Source organism: Notothenia coriiceps, unplaced genomic scaffold (genome assembly GCF_000735185.1).
Source record: "Notothenia coriiceps isolate Sejong01 unplaced genomic scaffold, NC01 NC01_scaffold00024667, whole genome shotgun sequence".
NCBI lineage: Eukaryota > Metazoa > Chordata > Actinopteri > Perciformes > Nototheniidae > Notothenia > Notothenia coriiceps.
In genome coordinates, this window is record NW_011357368.1 from 4390378 (window position 1) to 4410184 (window position 19807).

At 38.9% G+C, this 19807-nt stretch overlaps 3 protein-coding genes across 3 annotated transcripts; 1 reads left to right on the forward strand and 2 right to left on the reverse strand.

The window, feature by feature from the left end:
• Positions 1 to 1076: 1076 nt before the first annotated feature.
• On the reverse strand, positions 1077 to 6754 carry LOC104955238 (transmembrane protein 53-A). Its single transcript, XM_010782517.1, has 4 exons — positions 6565 to 6754; positions 3968 to 4249; positions 2714 to 2960; positions 1077 to 2548 (listed from the first exon to the last, which is right to left on the reverse strand). The coding sequence occupies exons 2-4, from the start codon at positions 4226 to 4228 to the stop codon at positions 2187 to 2189; spliced, it is 870 nt and encodes a 289-aa protein (XP_010780819.1). The 5' UTR covers positions 4229 to 4249; positions 6565 to 6754; the 3' UTR covers positions 1077 to 2186.
• Positions 6755 to 7258: 504 nt separating this feature from the next.
• LOC104955431 (protein FAM192A-like) lies at positions 7259 to 10646 on the forward strand. The gene is made up of 5 exons (XM_010782759.1): positions 7259 to 7279; positions 8342 to 8556; positions 8910 to 8995; positions 9543 to 9740; positions 10212 to 10646. The coding sequence occupies exons 1-5, from the start codon at positions 7259 to 7261 to the stop codon at positions 10214 to 10216; spliced, it is 525 nt and encodes a 174-aa protein (XP_010781061.1). The 3' UTR covers positions 10217 to 10646.
• Positions 10647 to 13325: 2679 nt separating this feature from the next.
• On the reverse strand, positions 13326 to 18192 carry LOC104955239 (copine-2-like). The gene is made up of 2 exons (XM_010782518.1): positions 17951 to 18192; positions 13326 to 14643 (listed from the first exon to the last, which is right to left on the reverse strand). The coding sequence occupies exons 1-2, from the start codon at positions 18140 to 18142 to the stop codon at positions 14536 to 14538; spliced, it is 300 nt and encodes a 99-aa protein (XP_010780820.1). The 5' UTR covers positions 18143 to 18192; the 3' UTR covers positions 13326 to 14535.
• Between the last annotated feature and the right edge of the window lie 1615 nt (positions 18193 to 19807).

Consider the following 19807-nt stretch of genomic DNA (forward strand, 5'->3'; position numbering starts at 1 on the left):
GTGTGCCTTGGCAGTAACAAACTCGAGAGGCAGCTGAGTGACCGCAGTGCAGAACCGCTGTAGGCCTATAGTTTAAATCTCCTAACAATGTTGTCCATTTTAGACAGAGGCTTATTATATTTACAGCCCTTAATAGCATCCATTTTATGGGCTCAATATGTGTCTTGACCGTTTTCGTTGTAATCGCTAAATTCCCACCGTTCCTTCAGCAGGACACTGTAGTGATTCAAAGTGTGATTTTAGCAAACGAGTGCTTTTGTAAGGTAAAAAGGTAAAAAGGTAAAAAGCAAAAAACAAAAACGCCTCTCAAACGCTCTTCCGTTTACGTGTTTAATAAAGAAAAACAATTGGACGGTAGATACACGGATTGTACATTTACTCAAGTAGCCAACTGTACTTTATTGAGAGACTTGTGCTTTACTTGAGTATTTCAAATGTTTGCTACTTTGTTCTTTTACCCCACTACCAAGTGTATTTTTACTCCACTAACTTGATTTAATATATTTAGTTACTTAGCAGGTTTTGATTAATGATGTGAAATATAAACAGTCGTAAATAAGATTTTAGCTACACCTGGAGTAACATCGACAAGCTAACCTGCAATACAAAGTACAATAGCTGCCACTTTACAAGCTTTGTTAAACACATTAATGCATTAATAATCATTATCAAAACATGTAATATATTATTTGGAAATGGGCTTATTTGCATTGTGTTTACTTTTGTTACTTTAAGTTTATTTTGATGCCAACACTTTTGTAGTTTTACTTGAGTAACATTTTGATTACAGGACTTTTGTAACAGAGTATTCCTGCATTCTGGTACTTCTATTTTTACTTAAGTACAATATCAGAGTACTTGTCCCACCTGTGCTTAAGGACAGTTCTTTTCTGTCATTGAGTTAACTAAAAACTCCGGAAGTGAAATATTTTATGGATATTTCAAATATAAAGCTTACCAGTGCACAACGACAGATAAACTGTAGGCCTACTAGTAACCCAACTAATGAGAAGGGTATGTGAGAAACAAGTATACAAAGATAAACAATACAGTAAGTAACATTGAATAGAAAACGGTTACATTCTTGTAATTTTATTGCACACAGAAATATATAAAATGTTCAAGTTCTGAGACACAAAGCTTTACAACATTAGAGGCACTTCTTCCAACATCGACCTTCAATGGCCGCCATTTATACAGGTTTACCACAGAAGCTCATTATGGGTTATGTAACTTATGTCATAACCTCTATGTATTATGGTGTTCATGTGTATGGTTATATCAGCTTTCTGAAATCTACACAGGTAGCAACATTGTTCATAAAATAAAAAGGTAACAAGATATACACAAAGAAAATCAATATATTATATTAACTGAAATAAAACTGACATTTTGCAATATGTTTAAAATGCTCCTTCTATGTTCAAAAACTTCCATTGGCCTTTTATTTATTTATCAAACGTTAAATAGGTCGAAATTATTACTTGCTGCTTCGGTAGATTGTCTGGCACCGCCATTGATGCAGGTTTACCACTGAAGCTCATAAGTCATTATTCTAGATGCGTCATAGTGTTAACATTCCCAAAGTTGCATAACAGGTTTCAATTCCCTTTGTTCACTGTCACAGAGCCAGTGTGAGAAACTTTCAAATGCAACCAAAGCAGCAATTAGGTAGTTTACTTCCTGAGATTATAGCATTACAACCAATACTCTTTTCTTTCATGCTACAAAGAGCAATTTCCGTTGACAGAGAAAGAAGGAGGTGTAACAGAGTTTCCCCTGGAACACACTCCCACCAAAGTGGTTATTGTGCAATCCTTCATGAATGTTGTAAACTCATAACTGTTTTTCACAGCTGGAACATTTGAATAATCACTTCAGCATACCAAGCAGAGTGCATTTAAATATAAAGTGAAGCTCAAGTGAAATGAAGTTGACTGCTGAAGTGGACTTTTTGTCTTTGTAAATAACATTTAGTTGATGCCTGAAACAAATCAGATTTCTCGGTTAACATAATTGCACTGACTTTGGTTGTAATGATTTTCGTTTTAAAAAGAGCTTTGAATTGGAAAAAACTAATGAACAACATCTTTAACACATCTCTTTAGGAATTTAGGATCTGGGCACTCTAGTCAAGGCGTCGTAATATACGTTCTAAAATGGCAATGTGTTGTAAAGAAATGATCTTACATCTTGGCCTTTAGCTTGGTAAAGCCAAGTGTATGTAGGTACATGTCTATGGTGGTCAGATATTCTTGTTGGTGCCTCTTCAGGTGACCGGCATGTGTTGATTCCTTCCACTTCTTTGCTGTGGTGTCTATCCCACGCTTTCTCCAGCGATCAATTATCTCCTCCATGGCTCGTGGGTCGCTCATTGGATCGTTCTCGCAAAAGAAGAACAGTGCAGGAACGGTGATAGGGGTTTCCCAAAACGTATCAATGCTTTTGTTAAAGTAGTCCACTGTCTGTCTTTTGAACATGCCAAAGTATAACATGCTTGCTTTTGTTACCAGTGTCTCCAAACGTGGAAATAAAGTCTTACCAAGACCTGGGCAAAGAGGACAAAAAAAGAGTATTATTTGAACTGAATAGCACTATTCATAAGTGTATCCACATTTGATTTTTCAATCCAGCCAGTGTCATGTGTCATTTAGCATTATGAGTAATAATTGAAAGTAGTTAATGTGTTAAATCATATCAATATTGAACTGACCTATGGCCATCCTCTCCACTGAGCCCACCACCAGACTATCGTAGACTTGGCCTTTTATCCTCTGTGTAAGGTCCTGATATTTCTGGATGTCCTGGGAGACATGTATCAGCAGCTGAGCAAATGTGTAGCCACCGATAGAGAAGGCATGGACAACCAGTGGGCGGGACATAAAGCGTTCGGTCTGGAGCAACTCTAGCAACCTCTTCCCATGATCCAGACCCCAGCGAGGCCACAGGAACTCATGCACCTTGAGTAAAACAATCAGAAATAAATGAATGAGCTCAAATATGCCATTTGATATTGACTGTTTAAATGTGGGAATGATATGGCATGTCTGACAGCTATTTTGGGAATGGCAGGAGATGCAGAGTCTCAGTGTTTGTAAAGGAATAGCAATAGAGGTTCACAGCACTTAACCATCTTTCTGGTACAGATCACTGTGGAGCTTTCTTGTAGCCGAGCGAGATTAACCCTTAGTGTTTCTTGCTATAACCCATTTATACAATACAAATGAGCAATTCCAGTTTTTTAATGTGTTACCTGAATTGCCAAAATACATACTTACTAGAGTGCGCTCTCTTTCTTACCTCCCTTTGTTGGCTCATTGTTATATATTGTGGTTAGTCACCACACCTGTACAACAGTGCCAAATGCTGGCACGCAGTAAGTCTTGGATACATAACACTGCATGCACTCGTATGACATTAATTTACAACCTGTTTAACATGAAATGAACCTTTGCACCACTGGAGGCATGAGTCTCATGTTTTGTTGCAATGAGTGCATTGGGGTCCTTACCGACCACAAACCTTTCCCTCACTGGTGATATCTAACATGAGTGTAAACAGTCATGACCCCAAGATCAGATTTGAGAAAAAATCCATACCATATATCTACCATATTTTGCTTAACTCATATCTCTGAGGTTAATGATAACCTTTTTTTTTAATCTTTCACAGGTATCAGTTAATTATATTTTTGTTTTGACTTGTTGGAGAGACAAAAGACACACCATACACATCTCCATTCTGATGTATTTTAAATATCACAATGATATGTCCTTTCAAAACAGTAGTTTTTATGCTGTTAACATTTAATCTTTAGTCATTTATAACATTAATTCAATTCAATTATTGTAAACATATAACTACAGCTGTACATGCTTGTAATACAAAGCTGTTACTGGGTTTAATTTCCTCTTTGTTGTGTATGAATGATTTTTTTAGATAATTTTCTAAATGTGTATTTACTTACCTCACTCTCCACAACAAGCACATCAAAGCCGGTACGGAAGTAGATTTCACAATATTTGGCCATAGCCTGCGGACGTGCGCCCATCCACGGCAGCATGAGCATAAGAGGTTTATGGTCTTCAGAGGCTTTGTTCTGACATCCAGACACTGGAGATTCTAATTCATTCACATAAAAAGTGACATTCTTACTGAGGTGGTGAGCAGTGATGCCTCGGCTCAAAACTGCTCTGCTTACCATAGCTGCTGTTGTCAGGCTTCCCATTGCGAGAAATGCAACAAGCGTCTGCAAAATGAAATAGGAAACAAGGGCACAAGAGTTAAATATAAAAAATAACTTAATATAAAAGTAAAAATGACAAATCTAACATTACCAACCTTTAGTAAATGAAACAATATCAAATATTGCCTGCACTTAAGTTAAGTAAAGTTTGACAGACATTCACTCCAGAGGCCTGTACTACGAAGCCGGTTCAACATAACCTGGATATGTTTGAGTTAGCCGGTTGGCCTAATCCAAAACATACGCACTCTCGCTAAACGGTCCTACGACGCGGGTTATCAATTGGATCGCTCAAGCCAGCCGTGTCCTATCTAGTTAGGTGCGCGTTCACAGAAAGGGGTCGTATTTGGAGCTTTCGACCAATCACAAACATGGAGAAGCGTACTGACAGCGCAGCGTCATACATGCTGAATGAAAAGTGAACTTTAATATTAGACATATGAAGAAGTTAAACTTTAAACATCCATGACTTAAACACTTTATCCAGGATAAAAGCCACATAGCTGCACCTGCAAGGTGAATACAGCTGGCAAAAGAAAAAGTGTTTGAATGCGTACATTAACAGGTTTATGATATCACTGTCCCGTCTAAGACACGATCTGACTTTAATTACATTTGACGCGAGTGTTTCGTCAACTTAATGTGTTGCTTAAAATAATACTTCTGCATACAGTATGTGACACTGTAAGAGTGTTGCACCGCCAGATACGGCTCAGCTGACTCAGATAAGGACATATGATACATTATGATGTGATATGAATGATAATGATAATTTCTTAACGCTAATGTTATAATAGTCAGATTGCTCTGAAGATGGGAGGTGATATTCAATTCATTTTTTTTTTGCTCCGAAGCAGGTCAGCATAAGTTACCATGGAGATCTAGCCCGCTAAAAAGAGAACAAGCGTTGTAGGACCGGAAACCCTTTCCCTGAACTTAGCCCGCTAAGCAAAAATCCTGCTTCGTAGAACAGGCCTCAGGTTGGCCGCTCAGCATAAGTTACCATGGAGATCTAGCCCGCTAAAAAGAGAACCAGCGTCGTAAACCCCAAGTTTTCCCTGAAGTTAACCCGCTAAGCGAAAATCCGGCTTCGTAGTACAGGCCTCTGGTCCATCAGTGTATCCTTAGGGGTCGTACACATGCAGCAGTAATTCTGTGACATATTTGTTGTGTCTGATTGTCCATTCTATTTATACAATGTAGCATTGAATTGGAGTCATTAGTTGACATGTAAGCTATTTAACAGGAATGAGACTCTTCAATAAAAGGAACTGCTTAATTTTCATAGGCCAGGTAGGTATTTCTGAAAGCACATTATTGCAGTGTAAGGTCAGTTAAGCACAAATCCTGTCAACAAAGTCAGTGTTATTTTCCTTGTAAGCTACCCTCTCTCAATTACTTGTAGCTCCCTCTGGTTTGTTTGTTTGTTTGTTTGGTCTGCTCTCCATTTGTTGTTATTCCTCACCAATGCCAACGTGACTTCTTGCGCAATATTTTACTTTGCCTGCCTTACACAATAATGATGGATTCTTCAACTTTAAAGAGCATTTTAACAACACAGAAAATAGCATAAGCAGCAAGTATATGAAAAATAATGTAATATTAATTGTACTTTCTAGAAATATTCTGCGAGATACAGTATTGGTCATATCAATGAATATAAAATAGAATAAGCAGTCAAATACAATGAAAACATGTGTGTCTGTCCAGTAATACAATGCTGAATAGATTTGTGAAAAACATTTTTTCTTTCAAATATGTGGGAAAAAATGCATGACAAATCAGTAATATAAATGTTTAACACATGATGAAAAATTAATCGTGGTTGTTTTACCATCATGTTCACTAATTTGGGCAAGTTAGGAAGGAGGTATTGAAAATAGCATTCGTATTGTGTCATTTGGACGGTCATTTATTGATGGTCCCTAACTGAAACCCTGAGGATAACCACGAGGTCTCAGATGTGAGTCTGAGGGATGGAGGAAGACGCCTCTGGATCCAAAGTGAATGTATGTCGAATTATCAACCTGAAACTCACTTTGCCGCGGTAACCATGTTCCTGAGAGATAACGTTTACTCCTACATCGGTAGAATGGCATTTTATTGTTAACGATGTGCTAGAGACACAACTTTAATTAATCTTAGTGCAGATTCTCCCACACGTTAATACACGTAATAGCGTTAACACACAACAACTCACGAACGTGACGATAATTATGGAGATCGGAAAAAAGTTACAACGCAAATTTACGCCAATCTCAAAACGGTTTGTAAACGTTTAGCAACTACCTAACTTATCCGGTGGCCTTGTTACTAACCTGCTTTTAGTTTTGTGCCCGTGATGCTTCTGGTTATTGAGTGGGTAGGGCTTTCCCAAAGCACATCATTGCCAGCAGTGGAAGGTCAGCTAAAGACAAATACTTTCGGCAAAGTCAGTTTTTTTTCCGTTTGAGTAATCCTCCCTCAATCACTTTAGCTCCCTCCTCTTCCTTCTTCATGCTAGTTGTCTTCAGTGAGCAGTTCAGCGAACTGCTGCCCTCCTTCGGCGATAACGTGTTCCTCAAACAAGCTCTGCAGAAAACGGATTTGGCTGCTGAGCAATCCACCCGGCCATCTCCATCACTATCTACGATAATAGTGTCTAAATGTTTTGCTTTAGAGGTCAAGAACTGAAACTTAATTATGGAGCTACTTTCCTACCATAACTCCACAAACAAACTAAACAAGTTTTACAAATGCCTTATGATTCACTCAGTGGCGCCAGCAGGGGGGGCCATGGCCACCCTGATATATTTGTTGGCCACCCCACCACACACGCCGCCTAGCCAGTCCCGTATGCGTTGTAGTTTATCTGATATTTAACAACAAATACACAGCCAGCGAGTCGCTTGATTTGAGCTTCCAACGCTCATACTGCAGCCTTCTCCCACTGCTACTGTTATAGATTGTTTTCGTAACTGAGAGTATTTTAACTGTTACCTTTGACCTTTGTTAATGTAGTTTAATTGTAGGATGTTTGGAAAGGATGAGAAGGTATTCTGTCTGCGCTTGTTTGTGTTCGTTTTGGAGACGTGTGATCTGTTCGACTAGATGGCCTTGATCTGGGAGACGGAGATCGATTGCTCTTGTCTCCGCCCACATATCTGGGGGGTTTCGCGGCACTTTCCTCACTCGATTAAAGTACCGGAGAATGAAACCTAACTTTGACTCTTGTCAAAATTCTTCCCTTTTATGTATTTAGATAGTACAAAAACATAGCAAATTGGGCCAAACTATAACATAACATGTGTAAGGAGTGTTTTAAAGCGGTTGTGTGAAATATTGAGTGTGTTATTATTAGGTTTTATCAGCTTGGGCTGATGTTTGTGATAGCCAAGAATGTGTGTGGTAATGTTTACATGGTTACATAAATAAACACTGCGTAGCAGGCGCTTGCCGCCATCTTGTGTTTTGTGTATGAACACAGTTATATGTAATAGGTTGTCTTTATATTTTAGTTAAATAATTCTGTGAGGGTTCTGCTATGTTGTCAATTACATTATCTTATCAATGATATTGTGGTAATTAAGGAGTCTCATGATTGAAATACAGTGTTAATAGCCAAGTTGTATGTGCTATTGAAAGGTGTTGCATTTGCCGCCATCTTTTGTATTGTGTATGCACACAGTTACCGGTATATGTAATATGTTGTCAATTATATTAGGGTGACCATATTTTGATTTCCAAAAAAGAGGACATGCTGCCCCCAGCCTCGAGATACTTAATGATACTCAAAACGTTGAGTATCATTAAGTATCTCGAGGCTGGGGGCAGCATGTCCTCTTTTTTGGAAATCAAAATATGGTCACCCTAATATAATTGACAACATATTACATATANCCACCACTGAGCCTGACTTGTGTTGTGGGGGCCCGACTTTTTTTTTTCTGCAAAGGAGGGGGCCTGACAGAAAGCGTTTGGGAACCACTGAGTCCTAGTGCAAAGTCGTTTTATCAATCGATACCTGTGTTCGATTCTTTATTGTACTCAGATCTAGACAAAAAAATGATATATGGTTTTGATATCAGTTCAAGGGTACTGGTATTCAGCCCATAGTCATGTGTTTGTAGTTGCCCCATTCTACTTTGTGTTCTCTCTACAAGACTATTATTGTTTATTACCTTAACTCAGGGCTGTCACAGTGCTATAGTTAAGCATGCGACCACAGAAACCCGCAGAGAGCCTGAAAAGAAGTTGCCATCTAAAGCAGAGCAAAGGACCAGCCACCTGTCTCAGGCCCATTTATTGGCTGGAGCTGTAAAGAGACGCAGGTAAGCACAAAGTATACATTCTCCTAATTGGACGATTAGGTTTGGCATCCGGGAAGCTGTTTAAACTCACTGACCTTTTATAAACCCTATATTTGTTGTCGTAAAAAACATCCCCAAAGAGAAATTTGAAATGATTTCAAAAGGTATTTACATAAATATTACCAAAGCTTTCAGTTAAATCCCAGGTCAACCCTCTAAACGCTTGATGAATAGCTAATTAAGTGAACATTGAGCTCTGTTTGTGTTAAGACTGAATCTTCAAGTTTCTTTTCTCAAATTAATTTGCTCTCGGTCATTTGACCCATTATTTGAATAAACAAATAACCTCAAAATATCTCTGTTCTCCTCCGCAGTTCCTCCCAGTCGTCAGACAGCAGCAAGAAACAGAAGGTGGAAATCACAAAAACGGGAGCGACAGGAAATGGAGACAGACAGACAGGTGGGCTGCAGCCTGAGGCTTAAAAGGATGAATGTCTGTCTAACACACAGAAATTGAGTTGTTCGCTGCAATTCATGGAATGACTAGGTGATAGAACTATCAGACCAGAAAAACATAAACTCGTATATGGCTCCCTGGTCTGATTGAATTGACGACTGACCTTCTTCAGATAGTAGAAGTGGTTTGCTGTAATGGAAACCTTAAAAACTTGCATGTAAACCTGAGGCTACTGGAAAGCAAGGGCTGGCCTTACCATGTAATGAACATGAGTTTGATACTTGGTACTACCAGTTCAACCAACGAAGCCCAGGTTAGACTTCTAATGAGCAAAATAAAATTATTTCTATATTTAATTTCCTTGAAACCTAGTTTGCAAAGAACAACCCAATGTAGCCTAAGATTCACGGTTTATATATAATATTACTGTTTTCCCATTTGTTTATTAGATGCTTTTTTGGAAACCTGATCCCTTTGTGTTTACTGTCATCTCTGGCCTTTTAAAAAAATGGCCTCAGCTCTGAATCTAACAGTATGTTGTGCTGTTCAGAACAGAAGGATGGAGCAGGAGGAGCAGAGCGAGCTGAAGTTCAACAAACTGCCCTGATGGCTAAGACCACCTCGGCCCCCCTGAGCTCTGAGCGAGGCGTGTTGCACCTGCCGTCAGCGGCCGTGTGCGTTGGTGTTCTTCCAGGACTCTGCGTTTATTCCGGCAGCAGCGACTCTGACAGCAGCTCGGACAGCGAAGGTAGCGTGGACGCAATTATGTTGCTGTAGCCCCGGCACAGAAGGGCCTAAAGATAGACACACACCAGCATACAAACACACATACACAGGCTGAGTAAGTTTGCATACCATCAAAATGGGTAAAAACCGAAAAGGATATGCACACAAAGAGACAGACCATATGAATACACACATACACACATACACACACACACACACACACACACACACACACACACACACACACACACACACACACACACACACACACACACACACACACACACACGCCTTGCAAACATTTCAGTATTCCTATTGTTTCCACAGCTGTAAATTGAACTGTTTTCTGCGAAGTCATTTAATCCTGAACAACAGTAATATTCAATCCAATTTACATTGTCCTTTTAACTTAATCTGTGTATCTATTTGTGGTTTTTGTGGCACTCAAACTTGATACCTCTACCCTTCCTTCCCTCAATCACATCTCACGCAGTTTAAACCGAGCAACCAATCCCGCACTGCCTACCCCGACGACATCCTGCCCCCCTACACCCAACCCTACTCCCAACCCAAGCCACAGCGACTGCAAGCTGTGATGCTGGGGAACAGTGATTGACAGCTGTGGAGCAAGGAGGAGGCTGCTTTAGACTGTGTCTAATGACTCGGACCTGTTTAGCTATCAGAAGCAGTGGAGGCCAGGGCAGGACAAGCTTCCCTGCTGCGTTTGGAGTTAAATGCAAAAGTCTGAATATTTAAAATGTTTTATTTGTGTGATGTCATGTGTTTTCTAATCAGTAGTTTTTTTTTCATGTGGCATTGTGCTGGAAAGATGCTGGACTGTTTGCTGCCATCTCAGAGTTTTGCTGTGTTTCTCAAACTCTGAGCAGAGAGAAATAAAGAGCTTCCCCACTCTGTTTACTTTGTGTATTTGAGTGTGTCTGTGTGAAAGAGGAAAAGTGTAGGAATAACAAGGGCAACATTACTTTGGTACCAGTGACCATTTATGGATTGAAAATAGTATATTCCGCATTAATGTTGCCCTTTCCTATAGGCAAACTTACACCATATGAAGAAGTGATGAGAAGGAATGAGAGAAATGTAAAATGAATGCTTAAAACCCGGCTCTGGCAGGTTGTTGGGGGCTAAAAGATCTACATTTGATTCAGCGCCAGCCTTACATGGGCCATAACATTTACGTGTGAAATTGGACTATATCAAAACTAATTTGGGTAATTGGATTCTCAAACGTGCATTCAGTACTAATTAAAACCTTGGCAGGAGAATTGGGCATCTGAAGCTGAGTTCAGATGGCTGATAAATTGAGAGAAAACCAGTATGGCAGTCAAGGTGAGAAATCAAAATAAACTGAAGTCTGTCAGTGGCATTGAACCAACCTAAGCAGCGCAATGTTTGTAATTCTCTTAAATGGAAAAAAATGTGTGTGTGGGAGTGTGTTGCTGCTCAAGGTAAGATAGACTGAAAGCCTTTGGAAACACTCATGAGACTGGAAGAGAATGTTATCTGGTGTTCAAGGCCAGTAACAAGCGTTTCACTTTGTCTGAGAACAGCTCACTGACATCAAGACAGCCGTGGGTTTCTGTCTTTAACCGAGGGATATTTTCGACATAATTTTATGGCTTTTTTATGATATTTTCAACATACTACTTTGACCTTTTACGACATAATGTTGGGACATATTTTACTAAGATCTTTTTCATAATATCTTTTGACACTATACTATGATAATATGTTATGATATTTTTTGACATAATGTACAAAGCCAACCATTAGATCTTTAATTGTATTTTCAACTTATAGGCTACTATGATTGGTTTTCCTATTTTGGCATTACTATACTATTACCTTTTGGATGGTATTTTCAACATACTATATTATGACTACTTTCAACACTAATATAGCTTTCATATTTTCAACATATATTTTTTCTTAATTTTCTACACATTACTTTTGTTTTATTTTTCATCATGCTATTCTATGACTGTTCTCCTGATATTTTTTGACATTCTTTGTATAATCATCCTACTGTATGACTTTTTTTCATAATTTCCTTTCCATGGTAGGAGCTGTTTGAATTTTCTAGATCATAGGAAAGAAGCTTTAGTTTTCCTTTATTATCTCCCTTAGCTTAGCATACACTGGACCATCCTTTGAAGGGGACCTATCATGCAAAATGCACTTTTTGATGCATTTTATACATAAATATGTGTCCCCGGTGTGTCGGGGAACTCACGCAGCGTCCGAAAATAAAACCCTCTCTCTTTTCCTCCGTACACACATCTCTAAAAACAGGGCTACAACGGAGCTGATTCAGATTTGCGTCCGATATGACGTAATATCAGAAATGTAGGCTGGCGTTACACCCACGGCCCTATCAGAAACGTTGCTATCTGTGATGCCCCTGTGGGTTCATCCGGAGAGGGTGTGGCTGTGCTGCATCCAGCCGCTTTGATTGCAGTAACTCAGGGCACCTGGGTCTGGTGCCCTGCAGCTAATTAAAGCCTCTTTGCTCCTCTCTGTTCTCTCTCTGCTTTTTCCTTCAGGCACCCGGTTCTGTTGAGTATGCTATAGTTACTTCAGTTGTTTCACTTTGTGCACCTCCACACCCTCACACACATACATGTCCATGCAACCCTCACCCTGCATTTACACTACTGATACCACTGACGTCCACACCTCATGCTTTACTTACTTTGCACTTAATTCATTTGGATGATTTGAATTGTTTGTTTGAATAAACATATTTTGTTAACCGTTGATATGGTGTGTCTCCTCTTTGTTGTGGCCTTTTGAGCCAGGTCATAACACTATCAGAAACAATGCCCGACTGTTTTGTACGTAATATGGTCGGTGCATGTTCACATTAGCATCGCTAACACTCAGTCAGAGCTAACCTGTACTGCACAGAGCATGTGTGAAGAAGCAGGAAATAAAAAGGAACTCACCTTGGTTGACTTTTAAAATCTGTCCAGGGACTACAGATGAAAAATAGCCTCTTGGCTAACTCTGGCACATTTACAGAAATGTTCATTAATGTGCACTGTCCCTGTTAAATAAATGAATAAAAAAAATAAAAATGGTATAACCGGCAAGAGAGAAAGCCTTTGAGCTCCATACTGTTTCAGAAATAATCCTTGTAATCCTTGATATGGCGTTTCATCACGGCAGAATCTGCCGGTAGAATCTCCCGCATGAGCTCAGCCCCCTCCTTTAAAAAAAAAAAAACTTTTTACCCCAAATCAGCACTTTTGAAACAGGAAGTGAAATAGAGGGATATGAGGCATGGCTAGAATGGGTGATCCGTTTGGTATTTTGAGCGAAACACTTCATAGACATGTTTTTTATATATCTGAGACCTATGCTATTGCCTAAAAATAGCATGATAGGTGACCTTTAACAGAGGAAAGGAGATAATGCTTTCCCCTGATGCCTTGTGGCCGCAACTTTAATCATGTCACAGAATTCAGCCATTCACGAAAATATCTGATTGTGACAGAACAAAAACATCTAAGTTGACGAGGCTTTTTAAGCATTTTACATCTTAAAACGCTTTACTCTTTCATCTACAGAGACACAGAGGACCGTTGCCATTTTCTTCAGTTTATTAACCTGAGTGTGGACATAGACACTTTATAAAATAAATAGCAACACATTTAGTTCAAAGATACACATAAATACACACAGGAGTAGTAGTAGTTTAAGAACACAACTCAGCACTGCATAAAAAGTACATAAAAACAGCTCAGAAACATTGGCTTATCAGAACATAGACGGCATCATATAAATATACATTCGATACATATGCATATCAGAAACATCTCTTCTGCTTCCAATCACAAACTATGACAGCCTTCTCAGTGCCATGTCAATCTCTCTCAACAGAATCTCATTTAAATATTTACAAAATCGGATAAATACATAATTTTAAATAAAAATGCATGCGTTTGTAATCCTCAGCATCAGTTTGTAAACAGTAAGTAGATATTGGCATCATGCAGGATGAACTGAAGTCATCAAAAATACATGTATTTTGCAAAAGCTAACAAAATGGCCCCATGTTTAACAGTGTCCCGCATCCTGCGTTAGTGCTACAGCTGCCACTTCCTCCTCTATTTCTTTAATCAAATTAGCATAGTTGAGCATTAAACCCCCCCTTTCACATGACTGCTGATCAAAACGTTATAATAAAAACCTCCTACTGAAGAAATAGTGCTCTGTTCAGGCTCAGTCTGTGAGTCGGCCACATGTGATCACAAAAGCACATGCCTTTGACTCGCTACCGTAAAGGGGCTCCTACAGAGCATGAGGGGACTCAAACACTGATGTATTTCAGCTTAGAAGGGACTCTACACCAAGGAGTTGTAGGTATCACGTGGCATCAATCACAAGACACACACATGCAAAAAACCCAAATAACCTACATCCTGACAAATCAAGATTCTTTCTATTTCCCCCCAAAATAGGCCAACTTCACCTGCATATTTAAATATATCCATATCATTTGGAGACTCCTGCCATCACTGCAGACATGCAAGGTCCCTAACGCATTATCATCATGTGTGGGAAAGGGTAAGGAAACAAGGAAAATCACTTCTGATGGATTCACAGGACCAAACATTCCTAAACCAGTAACAATTTCATAATGGCAGAGATGTCTTCAATGTTTGATTTTTTTTATCCACAACTCATTTTGTTATCAGCTGATGTACACACTTTCTTTCTGTATTGTTTGCCATTAATGAGAAGAGAGGTTTTGTTGAGCTTTGTACAGCGTGTGGGCTCTCGTCTTTTGGGCCGCCTCACTTTGGTGCTGAGTTGGCAGGCGGAACATTCCGCTGTTTAAAGTACTGGGTGACCTGCTGAGGCAGCTCGGCCAGGACAGACTTGGCGAGGGTCTCCTTTGGTGCCTGCAAGAGAGAAAAAACAAGGGCACATTAGTAAATAAAAAATGAAGGCTGAAAAAGACAAGAATACTGGTGGATTTGAAGGACTTTTCTTTTCCGCATATATTTATCTACTTTTGGTCTTTTTTTCTCTGGACCCACAAAATAATTGCTCCCACCATCCTAGAACACTATTCAACAACTTTTCTTATTTCAGAGATTAAGAGAAAAAACACGTATTAACTTTGTCTATTTGTTTCTGTACATTTCCCCTGATTTCCCCTAAAATTACCATTAAATCATGCTGTTACGATGTGAGGTGCAGGTGAAAGAACGATACGTGGAGAGAGGGTTTTCTTGCAAAAAATAAACAGGCGTTTTATTCTTAGCCTTCATCATTATTCCCCAGAAACACAAACTGCATGTCTGGTGCTGCATTCACCAGCAAGGAACTAACACAAAATGCCCCCTTCCCCTCTCTTCCCAACCACATTTATAGGACATTGCCCGCCTTCCCACTCCAACCTGGCCAATCACGTCATGGTTCTGAAAGCGGAGTGAAGGGTTAAATACAAAATTAAACACTGTTGTCTACATTTTATAACTTTAACTGAAATAAAGACAACTCTGAAAAAACATGTACTACCTTTCTTAACAAACAAATAGTTAAGACCAACATGTTAGTGAGGGAGTGTGTGCGCTTCCTCACACATGCCTCATTTGCATATTTAAACATGACATCTCAGCACATTTCTTATACAAAAATAAACGTGTCAATTAAGGAGAGTTTCATGGTGAAGTCTCTTGCAAAATGCATGGCATTTCGGAATATATATATCATAAAGTAAGTTTCATACCAGAATTCAAAATCTTCAGCAGAACTTATAAATGACAAACTTTCCAGATTCATGACCATATATATTCTCTAGGTTTCTACTGATTTATGTGTTCATATATCATACTTAGCATGATTTATAAAACATGTTATGCCTGATTATTTTATCACCGTTTATGGTGTAATACAAAGATATATACGAAATCCTCTCTAATAAGTCAACAATTGAAAAGATAATTTTGAAGCATGGCTTCATCTGTTTTCTGTTCCACAAACGCAACCTTGTTGTGATTTGTTCTTATTGTGTCGTCATTTTTGAAGACAATGAATATCATTCGAACAACAGCTACTAACTATCGCAGTATCAACACGTACTCTATGTAGATAATATTTGATAGTTAAAGCTAGCCTGCCAACGTAGGTTTACTTAAGGTCACTCTGGTTATTATGCTTCCTCCATGCCTCAGCTTTATTTCTCCCTTTACTTTTCTATTGTGTCTGTTGCTGTCTCTCACCCTCCCACTGATACACTGGAACTGAGCCAGCAAACACCATGTTCCTCCCACTACAGAGGAAGCCAGCTCGCCCACCACCAGCCCACACATAAAAATATAGAAAAATCAATCAAAATGCACAAAGTATGTCCTCTGCGCAGCAGCATGCACTGCCTAAATGTGTATGCACTAAAAACCAATGTGCTCATCTACAACACACACTTAACCTTTGTGTATGAATGCTCATCAACACACTGTGGAGACTAAGATAACAGGCAACTCTCCACTTCTAACAGATGCTGTGTGTAGTGTTTGCACAGCTTCCATCTGAGTAGCAACAGGCTGCCATTTGGTTCCAAATTCACAATTAGACAGCATGACATCACGTCATAAGGTAAAGTTTCTACCGCATAGCTACGATGGAGTCAAAGTGACAGAGCAAATCTCAACAGGAAGTCAAATAAATATTTGCCTTTATTGTCTTTAATATAAATGTTCTTGTTATATTTTCTTTTATAATTGTTCTATGTTTGATGTTGTCTTACAACCTTTTTCCTTCTGTTGGGTTTATGCACCATACACCAAATCAAATTCATTTCATGAGTAAACGTACCTGGCAATACACTTGATCTGTTTCTGAGATAGTTGCATTTTGGCAAATGATGAGAGAAAGTATTTAATCCATCACTCCGTCCTTGTCAATACATTATAGTGAATTTAAGTTTTAAAATGTGTGTTTCAACATACTAAGGACTTTACACACATTCCATTTACTAAAGTATTTTACTGACATGAAATACTCTCAAGTATTCTATGTTATTATTATAGCTTTTTTTTGTGGTACAAAATGGCAAAACTGTATAATGAGCAAAGCATACTGTTTGGCCACTAGGAGGCAGGAGAGAAAACAATGTTTTAAGTTAATATGGTAAACTTGTTAGCCAACAGTTGCCTATTTACATATTCACCAGATTAGGAGAAACATTAACAGTTATTTGGTGCATTGTTTTTGGCCACCTGATAAATGTTAATCTAATATTTCCTCATCTTTTAGCTCTGTTTTTGGTTTCTACCAACTCCTGAGGAAATGTATCTAATTGTAGCTGCTACATGTTCCATTATATTTGCCAGCTTGCTAACTTTGTCCATTTGTAGTTTGGTGCTCAGCAGGCTGCTAACAATGGTCTTTTATAAGTTATATGCTGAGGATCTTGCTTAAGTTAATGCCTATAGCCCGTTGTAAGGTACATTGTATACTTTACACTGTGGCATTAATATTACATTTAGTAAATGATAAAGCACATTTTCACATCTAGGGCTTTTATTGAAAAAAATCACAGGATAAAATAAACCAAACCTATTTTTTTCATAAGGTCTTTCGTCAGTAATGTGATGCTACTTACATTTCTAAGGTTGGTAAACTCACTGAAAAATATAAGCTATTGTCAGAAATCAAAGTTTCTCTGATGTACTCAGCATGTAGAGGCTGAGAGCTATCAGCTTATGTTTTCTGAGTTTGTTTTATCTGATAACTGTTAAGAGGTTTTTAATCAACTCTTAATGTATATTTTAATACTTAATTTGAGTCTCTGTCTTTAAAACATTGTAGTTTTAAAAGTTTTCAGGGGATTTAACATTGTATTCATATAAAAGTAAATGTATAGCGCCCTGCTATGCTATTGCAACTTTATAAATAATTGTGTGCATTCATCCTGCGAAACCAGGATACTTCGACCTGAACTCCTTTCTACTTCTGTAAAGTAAATCATTTTGAAGTCAATGACTTGACACCAATCTAGATTTGCATTGTTTCTGTTATAGTACACGTAAACTACAACTTGAAGCACTTTAACTATATTTATTTGTTGTCCTTTTCTTTTCACTATCTCTGTAAAGTGACTTTGAGCACCTGTAAAAGCGCTAACAAAATAAATCTATTATTATTATTATTCTATTTGTTATTTTTACAGGTTCCGTGTCATTTCTCAAATTTTTCACTTACATTTCGAAAATCCCTGAAAGGGACAAACTGCACGATGTCCCGAACAGCCTCCTCTCCTGTGCTGGACCTTAAGACACTGGCGTCTCCGTCTAAGAACTCCATGGCAGCGAAGTCTGCGTTGCCCACGCCAATGATGATGATGGACATGGGTAGTTTAGACGCCTGTATGATGGCGTCGCGCGTCTCGTCCATATCGCTGATGACGCCGTCTGTTATAATGAGGAGATTAAAGTACTGCTGCAGAGCGGTAGAGGTGGATAGGAAGGGAAGGGAAAATACAGAGAGAAGTGAGGAGAAAAAGACACAAATGGAAATGAGAAATACCATTTACTTGATGTCACTGCTAAATATTGAATGTCTCCTAAAGTCAATTAAATAAAAATCTGCATCAAGAAAAAAAGAGTGGGACAATTATAATTATTATGCTGTCAATAACAGAAACCAACGTGACATGGTGTTGTGGAGGCGGAGAAGGAGGGCTAGGACAAAGAAAGAGACAAGGGAGAAATGGAAAAAAAAGAAATAAAGGACATTTCAGAGTGTTAGGAGTGACAGTGGCGAGAAAACAGGAAATTATTCAAGAAGATGGAAACAGAGAGCTGGATGACACTGCACAGAGAAAAATAGAGCTTTTCTGCAAGTTGGGGTCCATTCATAACAGTGCACACCATCTGTTGCTGGAAAAAACTGATTACACAGATGAACAAGGGGAAGTGTTGAAAATGAAATGAAGAACAAATGAGAATAATTTGCAGTGAATCAGAAATGAAAGGTATGAGGCTTGGGTATGAGAAATATAACGTGTTGTAATTCATACGTGTGGCCATTTCTTATGATAATATTTTCTCTGAATTTAACCACAAATGAAAGGACAACATGAGTGAAGGCATAAAAGGCAAACACACTTTCTTTCACTGGAAACTGGAAAGAAAATGTCATGGCAAAGTCTGGAGATGGGCTGTAGGCACATATGGCACTCTGCCTGTTTCATCTTATTCTTATTTATGAATCAAATATACACAAATGATATATAACATAGTTAGTCATAGAGGCGGAGCATCACACATCTTTAAAGGAGCGGCCAAGAAAATAAAGTAATATTGTATATATTCTCTGTGAGAAAATTGTTTTTTTTCATGCGTTTAAACTGCAATAATGTTGTTTCATTTGAAAGCTGTTAAGGCTGACTTGTTAGCAAACACTTTCCTCTGCGTATCCAATAGACAGGAAGTGAGCCTCTATAGCAAATGCTTAAACAGTTACATTTCTTAGAAAAGGCTCCGTTGTTTGAAGAAATCTCAAAAAGCCAGACATTGTAGAACTTGGTTTGTGTTAGCGTTCTCATAAGGCAGACCGTACGTTCGCACACACACACAGAGAAAGAACATGCACTAGTTCTGTATACTAGAATGCAAAAACGTTATCTTCTTGTGAGAAGAGACAATGTGAGCACACATACTGACTTTAATCAGAACAAAATCATACTTTCACGTTGCACACACACATCACACACAGGGAGGGCTCTGAAGCCTGTCTCTTTAATGTGCTAACAGCAGCGCTCATTAGAGAACACACTGGGACACGCACAAACTGCACTGGCCTGCAGCCTGTGTGTGTGTGTGTGTGTGTGTGTGTGTGTGTGTGTGTGTGTGTGTGTGTGTGTGTGTGTGTGTGTTAGTGACACAGTCTACAATTGCAGGTTCTCTCATTAGCGGAGGAACAGGAAGACTGAGGCAAAGCAACAGCCGATTTGTGCAGCCTACCACCTACCCACCCACTTACCCCAACACACACATGCAACTACCCCAGCGTGTGGTCCACACACACTTCTGCTGCAGCTGCAGTGTGCTGCTATTG

What these genes read in the sequence shown, in the direction of transcription:
- LOC104955238 (XM_010782517.1), bottom strand. Translation starts at nt 4,228, where the DNA reads ATGGGAAGCCTGACAACAGCAGCTATGGTAAGCAGAGCAGTTTTGAGC. An exon ending in TGCTTGTTGTGGAGAGTGAG is followed by an intron (nt 2,961 to 3,967) that starts GTAAGTAAATAC and finishes GTTTTACTCAAG; the next exon opens with GTGCATGAGTTCCTGTGGCC. An exon ending in AGTGGAGAGGATGGCCATAG is followed by an intron (nt 2,549 to 2,713) that starts GTCAGTTCAATA and finishes CTCTTTGCCCAG; the next exon opens with GTCTTGGTAAGACTTTATTT.
- LOC104955431 (XM_010782759.1), top strand. Translation starts at nt 7,259, where the DNA reads ATGTTTGGAAAGGATGAGAAG. An exon ending in GGAGCTGTAAAGAGACGCAG is followed by an intron (nt 8,557 to 8,909) that starts GTAAGCACAAAG and finishes TCTCCTCCGCAG; the next exon opens with TTCCTCCCAGTCGTCAGACA. An exon ending in AAATGGAGACAGACAGACAG is followed by an intron (nt 8,996 to 9,542) that starts GTGGGCTGCAGC and finishes TGTGCTGTTCAG; the next exon opens with AACAGAAGGATGGAGCAGGA.
- LOC104955239 (XM_010782518.1), bottom strand. Translation starts at nt 18,142, where the DNA reads ATGGACGAGACGCGCGACGCCATCATACAGGCGTCTAAACTACCCATG. An exon ending in CTTTCAGGGATTTTCGAAAT is followed by an intron (nt 14,644 to 17,950) that starts GTAAGTGAAAAA and finishes TCTCTCTTGCAG; the next exon opens with GCACCAAAGGAGACCCTCGC.